General features: G+C 44.6%; 1 protein-coding gene across 1 annotated transcript in view; it reads right to left on the bottom strand.

The window, feature by feature from the left end:
- Positions 1–1,986: 1,986 nt before the first annotated feature.
- Positions 1,987–15,003, bottom strand: part of LOC144596799 (beta-soluble NSF attachment protein) — a 36,912-nt gene continuing 23,895 nt past the window's right edge. The window contains exons 4-11 of the mRNA XM_078405611.1: positions 14,796–14,842; positions 14,057–14,134; positions 12,222–12,277; positions 12,046–12,130; positions 8,803–8,907; positions 7,262–7,330; positions 4,609–4,659; positions 1,987–3,988 (exon numbers count right to left, since the gene is read on the bottom strand). Of these exons, the coding sequence (XP_078261737.1) occupies positions 3,890–3,988; positions 4,609–4,659; positions 7,262–7,330; positions 8,803–8,907; positions 12,046–12,130; positions 12,222–12,277; positions 14,057–14,134; positions 14,796–14,842 (590 nt within the window). The 3' untranslated portion in view covers positions 1,987–3,889. The remainder of the gene's footprint in view (positions 3,989–4,608; positions 4,660–7,261; positions 7,331–8,802; positions 8,908–12,045; positions 12,131–12,221; positions 12,278–14,056; positions 14,135–14,795; positions 14,843–15,003) is intronic.

Raw genomic sequence — 15,003 nt, forward strand, 5'->3', positions numbered from 1 at the left:
ATTGTTGGATATGTGGAATAATTGGTTACACTTCTGCTGATCAATACTAAGAGGGGATTGTGTAAATAATGGTGTCCCAGCATGGGGCTCCATAGTAACACTGTTCAGCGTCAGAATGAACAAATGAGGCTTTGGTAATACTTTCAATCATTTTATTTTTCATTGAGAAATTTAGCTTGTTTCAGGAACAGACCAATTAATTGTTGCTTCTTCTCAGAAGCACCAGTTTTGCAGATGAGACAAAACATCACAAAGACCAGATAGTCCTGATGCACTAGATCCTCAAAACAATTTCTAATACATAAAGTTGATAACATTGCTCATAATGACCTCAGAACATGCTGCATACAAGTAGTTACACTGGGACAACACTTCAGATCACAACACATTGGAACAGGCATACAATCCACACAACTTAATGGCAAAAGCTTGACACCATTAGAGATAATAATGTTGGATAAAATACCTAGTCAATTGACAATAGTCTCTGGACACCTGACAAAAAGGTACAATTTTTAATTTAAAATGGGCGCGGAAAGAGAAAGTTAGAGTACATAAAGTGACCTTATTATACTACAGCCAGCCCCTAGTATATGAAGTGGACTATGTTACTTCCCATTAATTAATCTCCACCTCAGAATGTTATTCCTTCCCTATAGTTCCTAGATCATTACATGGAATAATTAAAGTTGCGCATTGCAGTGTCTTCAACAAACACTCTTTCATTTAGGACAGATTTTGATTTTTGCAGGCGATTGAGATCGCTTTCGGGTAAGTGTTTGCATTGAGCTTTTCTTTCCTTCAGGATCTGCTGATCACTGCACCAGATCGTGGAAAGGAAGGCTGTCATCAACATCGCAAGGCATCTTCGTACATGGGGGCATTTGTATAATGAGACAGAATTGTACGTGGTTTCCTGAAATATGCAAATACTTTTATTTTAGGATTGGGCAGGGCAAGAGAGAATATTCCCATCTATTTCTTGTTTGATTAGTATGGGTGTCAGGGGTTGTGGGGAGAAGGCAGGAGAATGGGGATAAGAGGGGAAAGATAGATCAGCCATGATTGAATGGCAGAGTAGACTTAATAGGTCTAATTCTTCTCCTATCACTTTTGAAGAAGCATTTAGACAGATACATGGATAGGATAGGTTTAGATATGGCCCAAACACAGGCAGGCGGGACTAGTGTGGATGGGGCATGTTGGTCAGCGTGGGCAAGTTGGGCCGAAGGGCCTGTTTCCACACTATGCCTCTTGCACTAACTACACAGATACATCTCAGGAATGCAAAGAGACATGTTTAAATTCATCTTCACAGGTGCACTTGTGTGCACATTTACAATGGGCCAGGTTACAACTCACTTGATTAATGCAACATTGCCATTTGTGAAACTGGATAGAAAACAAACTTTTCCCTCATTTCATTCCCAAAGCAAAAGTACTTTTCTTAATTACTATTGTTCGAGTACAAAAGTTCTGGCATGAATAACTGGGCATTAGAGAACGTCTGTAGTAGTACTTAAGAATCAAATTTATCATTAATGATAGAACAGGCGTTTGACATTATTTCATAAATGTTTGAAGATGTGTTTTATGGGAGAATTTCCCCACTTGGTAATCTATAGTTTGGCAATATTCCAAGTGGATATTTCAGATTATCAATAGATTTAGAAAAACCAGCACCCATAGCTTTAACTTTGATTTCTGTGTTTAGAGCAAAATGTTTTATATTTCCTAAATTCTATTCCTCAAAAAAATAACTAATTTGCTTTTTTTAAATTCTTAGGTTAAACAGCTATTTTCATTACAAAAAGAAAATCAGCTTTCAACGCTTTATCAGTGTAGAACACAAAACAGATCATGAAATGGAACTTAGATAAGCACAAATAACAGAGAGCAAATCAGTCCCAGCTAGCATTAATATCTGGACGAGGCTGCAATTTTTATCTGAAAGTATAGAAAATACAGAAATTCTCAAAACCAAAATTAAATAGCAACAGCTTTATTGTGTTCATTTGCCAGTTTTACATTTGGAAAGTAAAAGCAAACATCTATTCATGCAGGAGGAATCTCAAGTCAACACTTCCACTTTGAAGCCCGTAGCAGGTCTATAGTTTTAAAAAGTTTGCTTAGGACTCAGCCCCGATGACAGTGTCACATCAGCGGAAAAGAAAACGTCCTTTGTCACATCAAATGCAGCCTCTCGCGTATTTAAAATGAATATGCTACGTCCATAGAAAACAGCTAGTCCATTGCAACACTGAGCTTTAGAATGCTAATGAAACTCTCTGACCCGTATTTATTCCTTGGGACACGATATGAAACACAGTAAGACCCAACACAGTCTAATACATAAAGTGTCTGGCTTTTAAAGATCGAACGTGGGATGGAATGTATTTATTCTGTGAAGTATATAATCTGGAAGCAGACACTTTCATGAACCTGTACCATCTTCTGCATCCTGAACCCTAGTTCAGCTCATTAACTCGACATGTCCACTGGTCAACAGTCTAGAACTGGTTCATTTCATTCAGATACAAGGAAATATCTCATCAATGCCTTCATTTTACTCTATTTTGTAGACTCGACCGACATCATTACATTGACTTTCCCAAGTCTGAAGCACTAGCATAGCCAATTGAATTATTATTTACCGGGGACAAGTCCCCAATAATAATAGCTTGCAATTCAGCATCTGCCTGAACTGGCAAACAGTTAGGCTGTTATAAATTTTGATACATACATACACACATACACACATACTCCCAAGACACATACATGGGAAATTAACATTGGCCTTTCACAAAATATTGAATTCCGGATTTACAAAAACAATCTTCTATATAAAATACTTAGCAAATTCATAGAGTTGCAACCCTTTCACACAGTAAATTGGAAAAGGTTCCATCTTATCAATTATGCATTGTAAGCAGAAATAGCTAGTGACTGCCACTATATTACATAATGAGTTCAAAACATGTCTTTTCCATTGTGTCTGTGAATCTCCAGGGTAAGAAATAAATAATTGCCAAATAGAATGACATATATATTTTTTAAACTAAAGAAAATAACTTAAAAAGCCTTGATCAGCAACACATTATCTTCAAGTGAACGGTGGAGAGGTTAAAAGAGTATTTTAACAGATTCTTAAACCATTCTAAATGTTAGAGAGACACACCACCATTTCACAAGCCTTAATGGAATGACTAACTAAATGCTTTTTAAAATATAAACATAGTCACATCGACCTTTTCAAATAGATCTTCACAATCAACTGCAAAGGACAATGACAAATTATGAAAAAAAACAGCAAAGGGATTAAAATCAATGCTTACAATACCTTCTCAGTTAACACAGAAAGAAAGACACAATTAAAGTTTGCATTCCAAACACTATACTTAAAGGATTTAAAAAAAAATTATATTAAATTATATTTGAAATTTTAATTAAAAAAAAATTTGTGTTGAATTTTCACCAAGAATTATTCAGGGTTACATGGATTTCCGACACTGAATTCACGCCCTATTTGCATATGTTTCTTCACAATCCTTTGCTGCAGTATTGAATTACCACCCAATGGACTTGCGTTAACACAAAATAAACTGTTTATACTTCACTGACATTCAGAACAATTTTCAAGCAAAATGTTAAAAGAGTGTTACCATGCCCTTTGTAGTGCTGTGATGTTTATGGCGAGGACTAGTCTCCATGTCGGGCATTAAATCAGTGGATGGCCACAACAATATATATTGTTAAACTTACAATAACTGGCAGGTTACACAAGAAAACAAATCCCACTTATTAACATTGAAACAGGGATAACCAAGTATGTCACAACCCAGTACACATAATAGCAGGTCACAATTTTGCCACGATTTTTGCCAATCTTTCATTTCAGATCTCCCTCTCCGTGGATGGATTTCTTGATCCGCAGTAACATGGTTGTAAGCCACTGGTCCAGTCTTGATATGGAATCAAATTCCTTCACCTACAGGGTCAAATAGAGACAGAGTCATGCAGTGTGGAAACAGGCCCTTCGGCCCAACTCGCCCATGCCGACCATCTACACTAATCACACCTGTCTACGTTTAGCCCATATATGCCTCTAAACCTACCCTATCCAAGCACCTGTCTAAATGTTTCTTGAATGTTGCGATAGTGATTGATGAATTCACAAGAATATGTGACTGTGAGGCAGCACGGTGGCACAATGGTAGAGTTGCTGCCTTCTGATCCTGACTACCGGTGCTGTCTGCACGGAGTTTGTATGCGACCGCATGGGTTTTCTCCGGGTGCTCCAGTTTTCTCCCACATATCAAAGACGCACAGGATTGTAGGTTAATTAGCTTCTGTAAATTGTCCCTGGTGTATGTTAATGTTGTGGTCGCTCATTGGCGTGGGCTCGGTGATCCGAAGGGCATGTTTCCACACTGTATCTCTAATGTCTAAAAATATCTGAAATGCACACTAGTTCAGTTCACAGATACAGCATGGATCTCTAATTCTGAAGAGATCGGGTGATCGAAGGTCAGTGTGAACGCTGTGGGCCGAAGGGCCTGTTTCCATGCTGTTTCTCCAAGTAAAAATCTGCAAACTGTGTGTACTCACTGCTTCAGTGTAAGCTTCACCGTTCTGTTCCTCGTGGGCTTCAAGCAATTTCTACGACAAAAGACAGTTATAAATGCAGATCACAATGTTCATATTCACAAGTTATAGGAGTATATTTAGGCCATTCGGCCCATCAAGTTTACTCCGCCATTCTCTGCCTTCTAATCCCATTTTCCTGCCTTTTCCCCATAACCCTTGACACCCGTTCTAATCTAGAGTTTGTCTATCTCTGCCTTAAAAATATCCACTGACTTGGCCTCGACAGCCCTCCATGGCAATGAGTTCCACAGATTAACTACCCTCTGACTAGTTCCTCACCTCCTTTCTAAAAGAGCGCTTTTTAATTCTGAGGCTATGACCTCTGGTCCTAGACTCTCCCACCTTTCCACATCCACTCTATCTCTGCCGTTCATTATTCAATGTTTCTTCAGTCTATCTGTGACTATAGGAATGACAGTGCAGAGATTGGGGCACAAGCAGGAGAGCAATGGCTGGGACAGTGGTAAATAGGATATACCACACTGAAACACACTGGTGAACACACAGCCCAGACCATCACACAAACTAACCTCCATTCTATTAACTCCATTTACACCTCATGCTGCCTCGGCAAGGCCAGCAGCATAACCAAGGACCAGTCGCATCCTGACCACTCCCTCTTCTCCCCTCTCCCATCAGGCAAAAGGAATAGAAGTGTGAAAAAGCACACCTCCAGATTCGGGGACAGTTTCTTCCCAGCTGTTATCAGGCAACTGAATCATCCTACCACAAATCAAAGAACAGTGCTGAACTACTAGCTACCTCTTTGATGACCTTCGGACTATCCATGGTCGGACTTTGCTGGCTTTACCTTGCACTAAATAGTGTATCTGTAAACTGTAAATGGCTCGATTGTAATCATGTATTGTCTTTCTGCCGACTGGTTAGCATGCAGCAAAAGCTTTTCCCTGTACCTCGGTACACGTGACAATAAACTAAACTGAAACTGGAAATGCTGGCAAGAATTTAAAAAGGGACCACAGAAGTTTAAAATCAGCATTAGGCGAATGAGAATGAACAGACGCCTGTCTGAAGCGAAAGACTCCTGCCGGAGGTGCCGCTGAGAGGCCGAAGCTGGAGCCTCGAGAGTCGGAAGTGGAGCCTCGCGGGTCGATGAAGCCCGTGGCCATCGGCCCCAGCGTTTGCGGAGCCCGCGGCTGGGGCCTGGGTCTGTGGGGCCCGCGGCTGGGGCCTGGGTCTGTGGGGCCCGTGGCTGGGGCCCGCAGCTGGGGCCTGGGTCTGTGGGGCCCGTGTTCTGGGGCTTGGGTCTGCGGCTGGGGCCTGGGTCTGTGGGGCCCGTGGCTGGGGCCTGGAAGTCACTGAAAGGAAGCATGCAGGTACAGCAGGCAGTGAAGAAAGCCAATGGAATGTTGGCCTTCATAACAAGAGGAGTTGAGTATAGGAGCAAAGAGGTCCTTCTGCAGTTGTACAGGGCCCTAGTGAGACCGCACCTGGAGTACTGTGTGCAGTTTTGGTCTCCAAATTTGAGGAAGGATATTCTTGCTATTGAGGGCGTGCAGCGTAGGTTTACGAGGTTAATTCCCGGAATGGCGGGACTGTCATATGTTGAAAGACTGTAGCGACTAGGCTTGTATACACTGGAATTTAGATGGATGAGAGGGGATCTTATCGAAACGTATAAAATTATTAAGGGGTTGGACACGTTAGAGGCAGGAAACATGTTCCCAATGTTGGGGGAGTCCAGAACCAGGGGCCACAGTTTAAGAATAAGGGGTAGGCCATTTAGAACAGAGAAGAGGAAAAACGTTTTTAGTCAGAGAGTTGTGAATCTGTGGAATTCTCTGCCGCAGAGGGCAGTGGAGGCCAATTCTCTGAATGCATTCAAGAGAGAGCTGGATAGAGCTCTTAAGGATAGCGGAGTCACGGGGTATGGGGAGAAGGCAGGAACGGGGTACTGATTGAGAATGATCAGCCATGATCACATTGAATGGCGGTGCTGGCTCGAAGGGCCGAATGGCCTTCTCCTGCACCTATTTTCTATTGTCTATTGTCTGCGGGGCCCGCGGCTGAGGCCTGGGTCGGTGCCACGGAGGCGGCCGGAAAGGACCCGGGGGCGTTAGTGGAGAGGTCGGTGCGGTGGTCGATGATGGCGACGACGGACTGACACGAGGGAATGAGGACGCCGCTGCCGGGGGAAGGAACAAAGGAGGACCCGGCGTTGCGGGGACCGGCGTGAGGGAGGGGGAAGAACAAGGGGGGACCTGCATTCCTGTCACTTACAGAAACATAGAAAATAGGTGCAGGAGGAGGCCATTCGGCCCTTCGAGCCAGCACCGCCATTCATTGTTAACAGCTCGCAGGTACAGAACCCTGATGTGACCAGGGGGACGACCCGTTTGTTTTGCAACACTGTTCTCGCTTTTTAGTCACGCGCCCTCTCCTATCTAAAAGTGCGTCCTTTTATCCTGAAGCTATGGCCTCTGGTCCTCGGCTCTCCCACTAGTGGAAACATCTTCTCTGCATTCACTCTATCCAGGCCTTTCGCCGCTCTGTTGCTGCAAGAACTGAACTGCTTAGCAAAAACATAAAAAATGAATGCCACCCCAACCCTTTCTTTGAAATCCCAGCAGTGCCACTATTTTCCAACAATTACCTTTAGAAGCTTGCATTCCCGCGAGTCCGAAAATGCTGGAAACATTTCTTCATACTTCTCCAAAGCAAGCTGCAAGAAAACAAGAACTTAACTTCATTCGCAGCTCATTGAAAAGACAAGGGCACGGTACATTGATGTCGTGTCGGTTCAAATTCCGCAGTGAAAGAAAGCCTTGTGTCAGAGTGGGCTTTGAGTACAGTTTAGCGATACAACACGGAAACAGGCCCTTCGGCCCACCGAGTCTGCGCCGACCAGCGATCCCCGCACACTAACACTATCCGACACACACACACACACACACACACACGGGACAATTTACAATTTTTACCGAAGCCAATTAACCTACGAACCTGTACGTCTTTGGAGGACGAGAAGAAACACGAGCTCCTGGAGAAAAACCCACGCAGATCACGGGGAGAACGTACAAATTCCGTTCAGACAGCACCTGTAGTCAGGATCGAACTCGGTTCTCTGGTGTTGTGAGGCAGCAAATTTACCATTGCGCCACCCCTTGTCGGTGAGACCAAGCGCCACATTAGCTGTTGTCAGCTACAACAACTAGTTAATGGGGCAAAGATGACACAAAGTGCTGGAGTATCTTTCTCACCCACCCCCCCCCCCCCCCTTACATTTGTTTGTAGTAGAGGGGAGAAAGCTGGAAGAGAGGTGGGGGGGGGAAGTGTTAGGATAAAAGGTCAACTAATCTACGCTTGGTCACAACGATGTAAAAGGAGGCCACATTGGGAGCCTCTGGGTGCACTAGACAAGGGTAGAGGTGGTGCATGTGAACCTCTGTCTCAGCTGGAAGAGCTGATGGGATCCCTGATGGATCTGAGTGGAGAGGTCTAGGGACAGGTCATTCACCAACAACAACCCTTTCCCCCTCCTCCATCCTATTCCATCTATATCCCTTCCTCTGAATGCAAACTTCACACCCCTTCCCTTCTTGTCTCTCACCCATGTCTTCTTCTCACCTCTGGTCTTTGCCCACCCATCTGCCATCAACCCCCCCCCCCCCCCCCCCCACCCCCCAAACCTGTATACACCTATCTCTAGGAAGAAACTGCAGATGCTGGTTTACACCAAAGTTAGACACAAAATGCTGGAGGCGGCATCTCTGGAGAGAAGGAATAGGTGACATTTTGTGTCGAGACCCTTCTTCACAGACTGAAGAAGGATGTCGACCCAAAGCGTTACCTATTCTCTCCAGAGATACTGCCTGACCCGCTGAGTTACTCCAGCATTTTGAGCCCACTGATCACTTGTCGGGCTTTGTCCCATCCCTCCCACCTCTCTTTTAGCTTTCTCCCTGCATCTGCAATCAGTCTGAAGAAAGATCCCGACCCAAAACGTCACCTATCCATGTCCTCCAGAGATGCTGCCTGACTCGCTGAGTTACTCCAGCACTTTGTCTTTTGTTTTTTTTTTGTAAACCAGCATCTGCAGTTGCTTGCGTCTACATTTATCCCTGTCAGGTCGAGTTACGTTTTGAAGCAAGGGTGCACCTAGTCTTTGTTGTTTAACAATGAAGTCGTACCCACCTTAGCATTCAACTCATCAACAATAAAATGGCACAGTGCTGCTTTGAAGAAATATTCCTTCGCACTATATTTCAGCAATGGATTGTCCATAGTGTTGGTCCCAACCTATGAGACACAAAAAGACCTTCAACTCAACACTTCCAGATGCAGCAGAAAGCAATTAAGTAATTTACACACATGGTAATAATATTATCTTTAATTTAATTTCGAGATATAGTGCAGAAACAGGCCCTTCGGCCCACCGAGTCCACGCCAACCAGCACACTAACACTATCCGACACACACTAGGGACAATTCACAATTATACCAAGCCAATTAGTGCAACGCAGGTTTACTAGGTTAATTCCCAAAATGGCGGGACTGTCATATGTTGAAAGACTGGAGCGACTAGGCTTGTATACACTGGAATTTAGAAGGATGAGAGGGGATCTTATCGAAACGTATAAGATTATTGAGAGGTTGGACACGTTAGAGGCAGGAAACATGTTCCCAATGTTGGGGGAGTCCAGAACCAGGGGCCACAGTTTAAGAATAAGGGGTAGGCTATTTAGAACAGAGATGAGGAAAAACTTTTTCAGTCAGAGAGTTGTGAATCTGTGGAATTCTCTGCCTCAGTGGGCAGTGGAGGCCAATTCTCTGAATACATTCAAGAGTGAGCTAGATAGAGCTCTTAAGGATAGCGGAGTCAGGGGGCATGGGGACAAAGCAGGAACGGGGTACTGATTGAGAATGATCAGCCATGATCACATTGAATGGCGGTGCTGGCTCGAAGGGCCGAATGGCCTCCTCCTGCACCTATTGTCTATTGTCATAATTAGCCCACAAACCTGTTACGTCTTTGGAATGTGGGAGGAAACCCGAGCACCCACAGAAAACCCACGCAGGGGAGAATGTACAAACTCCGTACAGACAGCACCCCGAGTCAGGATCGAACCCGGGTCTCTGGCGCTGCAAAGGCAGAAACTCTACCGCTGCGCCACCCTGCCACCCTTGTTGTTGTTAAACTAATGCTCGAATACAAGATATCATTGCACTCTGTATCCAATTGAAACAATGGCGAAGGTCTGGTGGAAGCTGAAAAAATTCCAGCATGAAAAAGCAACATTCAAGTAAACGCTAGACCAAGCCACAAAACTGCAGCAGGATTTCACATCCACGATTACAGACTCAAAATGGATCTAGAGAGCACCGTTCTCCCGGCCGGTGAGTGGTCCCAACATGCCTTACAAGATTAAGATATAAGCAGCTGCACGCCATCCCAATTAGACACGATAAAAACAGACGAGGAGAAAAAAACAAATACATTCACCAGGACAAGTGCAGAACAAGTCAAATCCTTTGTAGACACAAAATGCTGGAGTAACTCAGCGGAACAGGCAGCATCTCTGGATAGAAGGAATGGGTGACGTTTCGGGTCGAGACCCTTGTTCGGTCTGAAGCGACCCGAAACATCACCCATTCCTTCTCTCCAGAGATGCTGCCTGTCCCGCTGTGTTACTCCAGCAGTTTGCGTCTACCTTGTCTCCACTATGAAACCTGCCCCCTTGATCCTGCCCCCACTGCCCTTCTGAAGGATGTCATTGCAATAGCTGGTCCCAGCATCCTCTCTATTATCAACAGTTCTCTGGCCACTGGCACTGTTCCAACCAGTTTCAAGCACGCGGTGGTCCAGCCCCTACTGAAAAAACCTAACCTAGACCCCACCTTGCCTAGCAACTACAGACCCATTTCCAAACTGCCATTCCTGTCAAAAGTCCTTGAAAAGGCAATCCTTAACCAATTAGTGCCCTACCTGCACCAAAACACCATCCTGGAAAGTTTCCAGTCAGGTTTCAGAGCCCACCACAGCACAGAGTCTGCCTTGTTGAAGGTACACAACGACCTGCTTCTCGCCATCGACACCGGCGACTGTGCAATCCTGCTCCTTCTCGACCTCAGCGCAGCATTCGATACAGTGGACCACACCATCCTTATTGACCGTCTCCGGTACGCGGTTGGCATTGATGGCACTGCCCTGAGCTGGTTCGCTTCGTACCTCAAAGATAGGAGTTTCGCCATCAACATAGGCAGTTATTCCTCTGCTCCAGCTAGCCTCTCCTGCGGAGTTCCACAAGGCTCCATCCTAGGCCCCATTCTCTTCTCTCTATACATGCTCCCCCTTGGCCAAATCATTCAAAGGCACGGCATTTCTTTCCACTGCTATGCCGATGACACTCAGCTTTACCTCCCCCTGAAACCCAACAACCAGTCAAATTTAAACAGCCTCTCACACTGCCTTGAGGACATAAAATGTTGGATGGCACAGAACTTCCTCCAATTAAATGAGAGCAAGTCTGAGGTCATCCTATTCGGCCCCCCCGACTCCATCAAATTGATAACAGGCAGTCTTGGAAGCCTATCCTGCCTAGTCAAACCGCATGTCAAAAACCTCGGCATGATATTTGACTCTGCATTAAAATTTGATAAGCAAGTCAACGCTGTGGTAAAAGCTAGCTTCTTCCAACTTCGAACCATAGCTAAAATCAAACCTTTCCTCAAATTCGACGACACAGAAAAAATCATTCACGCTTTCATTTCCTCCCGCCTAGACTACTGCAACTCCCTATACACTGGGATCAGCCAATCTTCCCTGTCCCGCCTGCAACTGGTCCAAAACGCCGCAGCGAGACTCCTGACGGGTACCCGTAAAAGGGACCACATCACCCCGATTCTGGCCTCTCTCCACTGGCTCCCTGTACGGTACAGAATCAACTTCAAGCTCCTCCTATTCACGTATAAAGCCCTAAATGGACACTCCCCCCCCACATCAAAAATCTTCTAACCCCCCTCTCTAACTCCAGGTCCCTCAGATCGGCCGACTTGGGGCTATTCACTATCCCGCGGTCTAGGCTTAAACTCAGGGGTGACCGCGCTTTTGCGGTTGCAGCTCCTAGACTGTGGAACAGCATCCCTCTCCCGATCAGAACTGCCCCCTCCATCGACTCCTTTAAGTCCAGGCTCAAAACATATTTCTACTCCCTAGCGTTTGAGGCTCATTGAGGAGGCGCTGTGAACTGTTTGCGTGCTACTGTATGTTTTCATTTTTTTTTCTATTGGAACCTAATCAAATGTACAGCACTTTGGTCAACGTGGGTTGTTTTTAAATGTGCTATACAAATAAAATTGACTTGACTTGACTTGACTTTGATTTAAACCAGCATCTGCAGTTCTTTCCTACAAATCAAATCCTTTTGTGTGACTGACCTGCTCATAAATTTCTATTGCCTTCGGATACTGCTCTAGTTGTGCTGCGTAGGAAGCCACTTTCAATAGACACTTGTTCGCTGAACTGAAATGAGAAAAGCCAAGTCAGTTGTGCTTTTTAACACAATACCGAGAGAATTCATTTATTCGCCGCTGGTAAAAGTGATGTTAAATACCTGTTTGATTCTTCTCCTTTGTAATAATCTGCAGCTTGTTCATAATGCGCCACAGCCTGGGAAATTCAAACAAACGTGAAACAAAGTTCAAAGTGCCGCAGACCCACTCTTTGGATGGTCTTCGACGGATTCGGAGGACTTCTGTCGACCGACTGTTAACCGACAGACCTGCACGTCTTTGGGGTGTGGGAGGAGACTGGAGCAACCGGAGGAAACCCATGTGGCCAGAGGGAGAACGCGTAAACTCCCTCACAGGCAGCACCCGAGGACAGGATCGAACCAGCCTCTCTGGCGCTGTGAGGCAGCAGCACTACCAACTGTAGCACTGTGCCGCCCTCAGGGGTCTGAAAACCATGGCCTCCAAATAGTTCAGGAACAGCTTCTTCCCAACAAACATCAAGCTCCTGAACACTACAAAACATCAAATAAACTAGAAACTACAAACTGTCTTGGTTGCACGGTGGGGTTTTGTTTTACACTAAAAAAAAATTTTTTTTTTAAATTGTTTTAATATTGTTACTAAACTTTTTGTGCTATCTATATCTACTGCACATAAGGTATTTATTCTCAACCCGAAACGTCACCCATTCCTTCTCTCCTGAGATGCTGCCTGACCTGCTGAGTTACTCCAGCATTTTGTGAATAAATACCTTCGATTTGTACCAGCATCTGCAGTTATTTTCTTATATTATATCTTATCTACTGCAAATAAGAACATTAATCGTTCCATTTTGTTTCGTGTTGGTTTGTGATTGTGTGTGTGTAATTGCTTATTTTTATTGCTCTTATTGTTGGACTGTGGGTGACGAAATCTCGTCCAAAAGACTTGTTTTTTTGGATGACAATAAAGGTTATTCTGATTCTGATTTTCAGTACATATGACAATTAAACCCTTGATTCTTGATGAGGAAAGACACAAAGTGCTGGAGTAGCTCCAGCTAGTCAGGTAGCATCTGTGGAGAATATGGATCGGTGACATTTGGGGTCGGGGCCCTTCTTCAGACCTTGATTCTCGAGCCTCGTCGCTTGAGAGACTCTAGGGGTCCATATTGGGGACCCTCAACATTGATAGCAAAGACGAACATGACGGATATTCTGTAGGAGCCTACTTTCTGTCTCCTCCCACCCCTATCTCCAGTTTATGACAATGTACTGCAACTGTCTGTTCGAACTTCTACCATCGGGCAGACGATACAAGGCCTTCTACGCCCGCACCTCCAGACTCAGGAACAGCTTCATCCCCAGGGCCATAGCTGCTATGAACCCGTCCTGCTGAGCCGGATGGTCACATCGCACAGTGATCCGGCACAGATCTACTTGCACTTTATTCTGTTTAAAACTGTTACAATTTGTTTCATTGGGTTGTTTACATTAATACTGACTAGCTAATTAAATTATTGCATCGTATGGGAGGCGCATTCCCAATCTTGTTGTACCCCTGTACAATGACAATAAAGATATATTGTATTGTATTGTATTGTTAGCTAGGGGAAGGTGACAACGTGACGTACAAAGTCAAATTTAATCAGGACAGTCAAACTAGTTGGAGAATTAGGATGGGGAGGGGATGGAGAAAGAGGGAAGGCAAGGGTTACTTGAAGTTAGAGAAGTCAATATTCATACTACTGGGTTGTAAGCTGCCCAAACAGAATACGAGGTGCTGTTCCTCCAGTTTGCGTTGGGTCTCAATGGAGGAGGCCCAGGATATGGACATGCACCTTGGCACTCTCATCCTTTTCTGATCGTACCAAGTTACTACCAACTTTATACTGTACAGAGAGTTGTAGTGAAGAGCACAGTGCTTATACGGACACAGGCTCGGTCGAACACAATACCTTCTCAATGTCTACCAGCTCAGATTCATAAATTTCCGCGATAGTAATGTGGTGTTTTGCTGCAATTGTAAATCGCCCCTGTAGAATAATAAAAAAGAATTTGCTCATGCATTTGATTTGTGCTTTCAGGTAAACTTTCTATATAAACATACACAATAACAATAGGTGCAGGAGGAGGCCATTCGGCCCTTCGAGCCAGCACCGCCATTCAATGTGATCATGGCTGATCATTCTCAATCAGTACCCCGTTCCTGCCTTGTTCCCATATCCCCTGACTCCGCTATCCTTAAGAGCTCTATCTAGCTCTCTCTTGAATGCATTCAGAGAATTGGCCTCCACTGCCTTCTGAGGCAGAGAATTCCACAGATTCACAACTCTCTGACTGAAAAAGTTTTTCCTCATCTCAGTTCTAAATGGCCTACCCCTTATTCTTAAACTGTGGCCCCTTGTTCTGGACTCCTCAAGATTGGGAACATGTTCCCTGCCTCTAACGTATCCAACCCCTTAATAATCTTATACGTTTCGATAAGATCTCCTCTCATCCTTCTAAATTCCAGTGTATACAAGCCTAGTCGCTCCAGTCTTTCAACATACGACAGTCCCGCCATTCCGGGAATTAACCTAGCAAACCTACGCTGCATGCCCTCAATAGCAATAGCCCACATAGTCTGCTTCCATGCATAGTGCAGTTGTATTAAAATAATTGCAATCACAGAAATAGATTAATGAAGCGTCTTACCATATCTGTGTAGATATCAATAGCAGCATTTAAGCAGTTGATAGCCTCTGTTGGAAAAACAATAAAGCTACGTCAGTAAAGCAATTGCCACCGTTAAACTGTTCAATCCATAGACTTCATCTCAGTCACTTTTACATCCAAAATCCTACAGGCTTGCTGAGGAGTGTTGCATTGGTAGGAATGCATCACAGTATCACTCAAATCAATT

This window comes from Rhinoraja longicauda, chromosome 9 (assembly GCF_053455715.1).
Source record: "Rhinoraja longicauda isolate Sanriku21f chromosome 9, sRhiLon1.1, whole genome shotgun sequence".
Classification (NCBI taxonomy): Eukaryota; Metazoa; Chordata; class Chondrichthyes; order Rajiformes; family Arhynchobatidae; genus Rhinoraja; species Rhinoraja longicauda.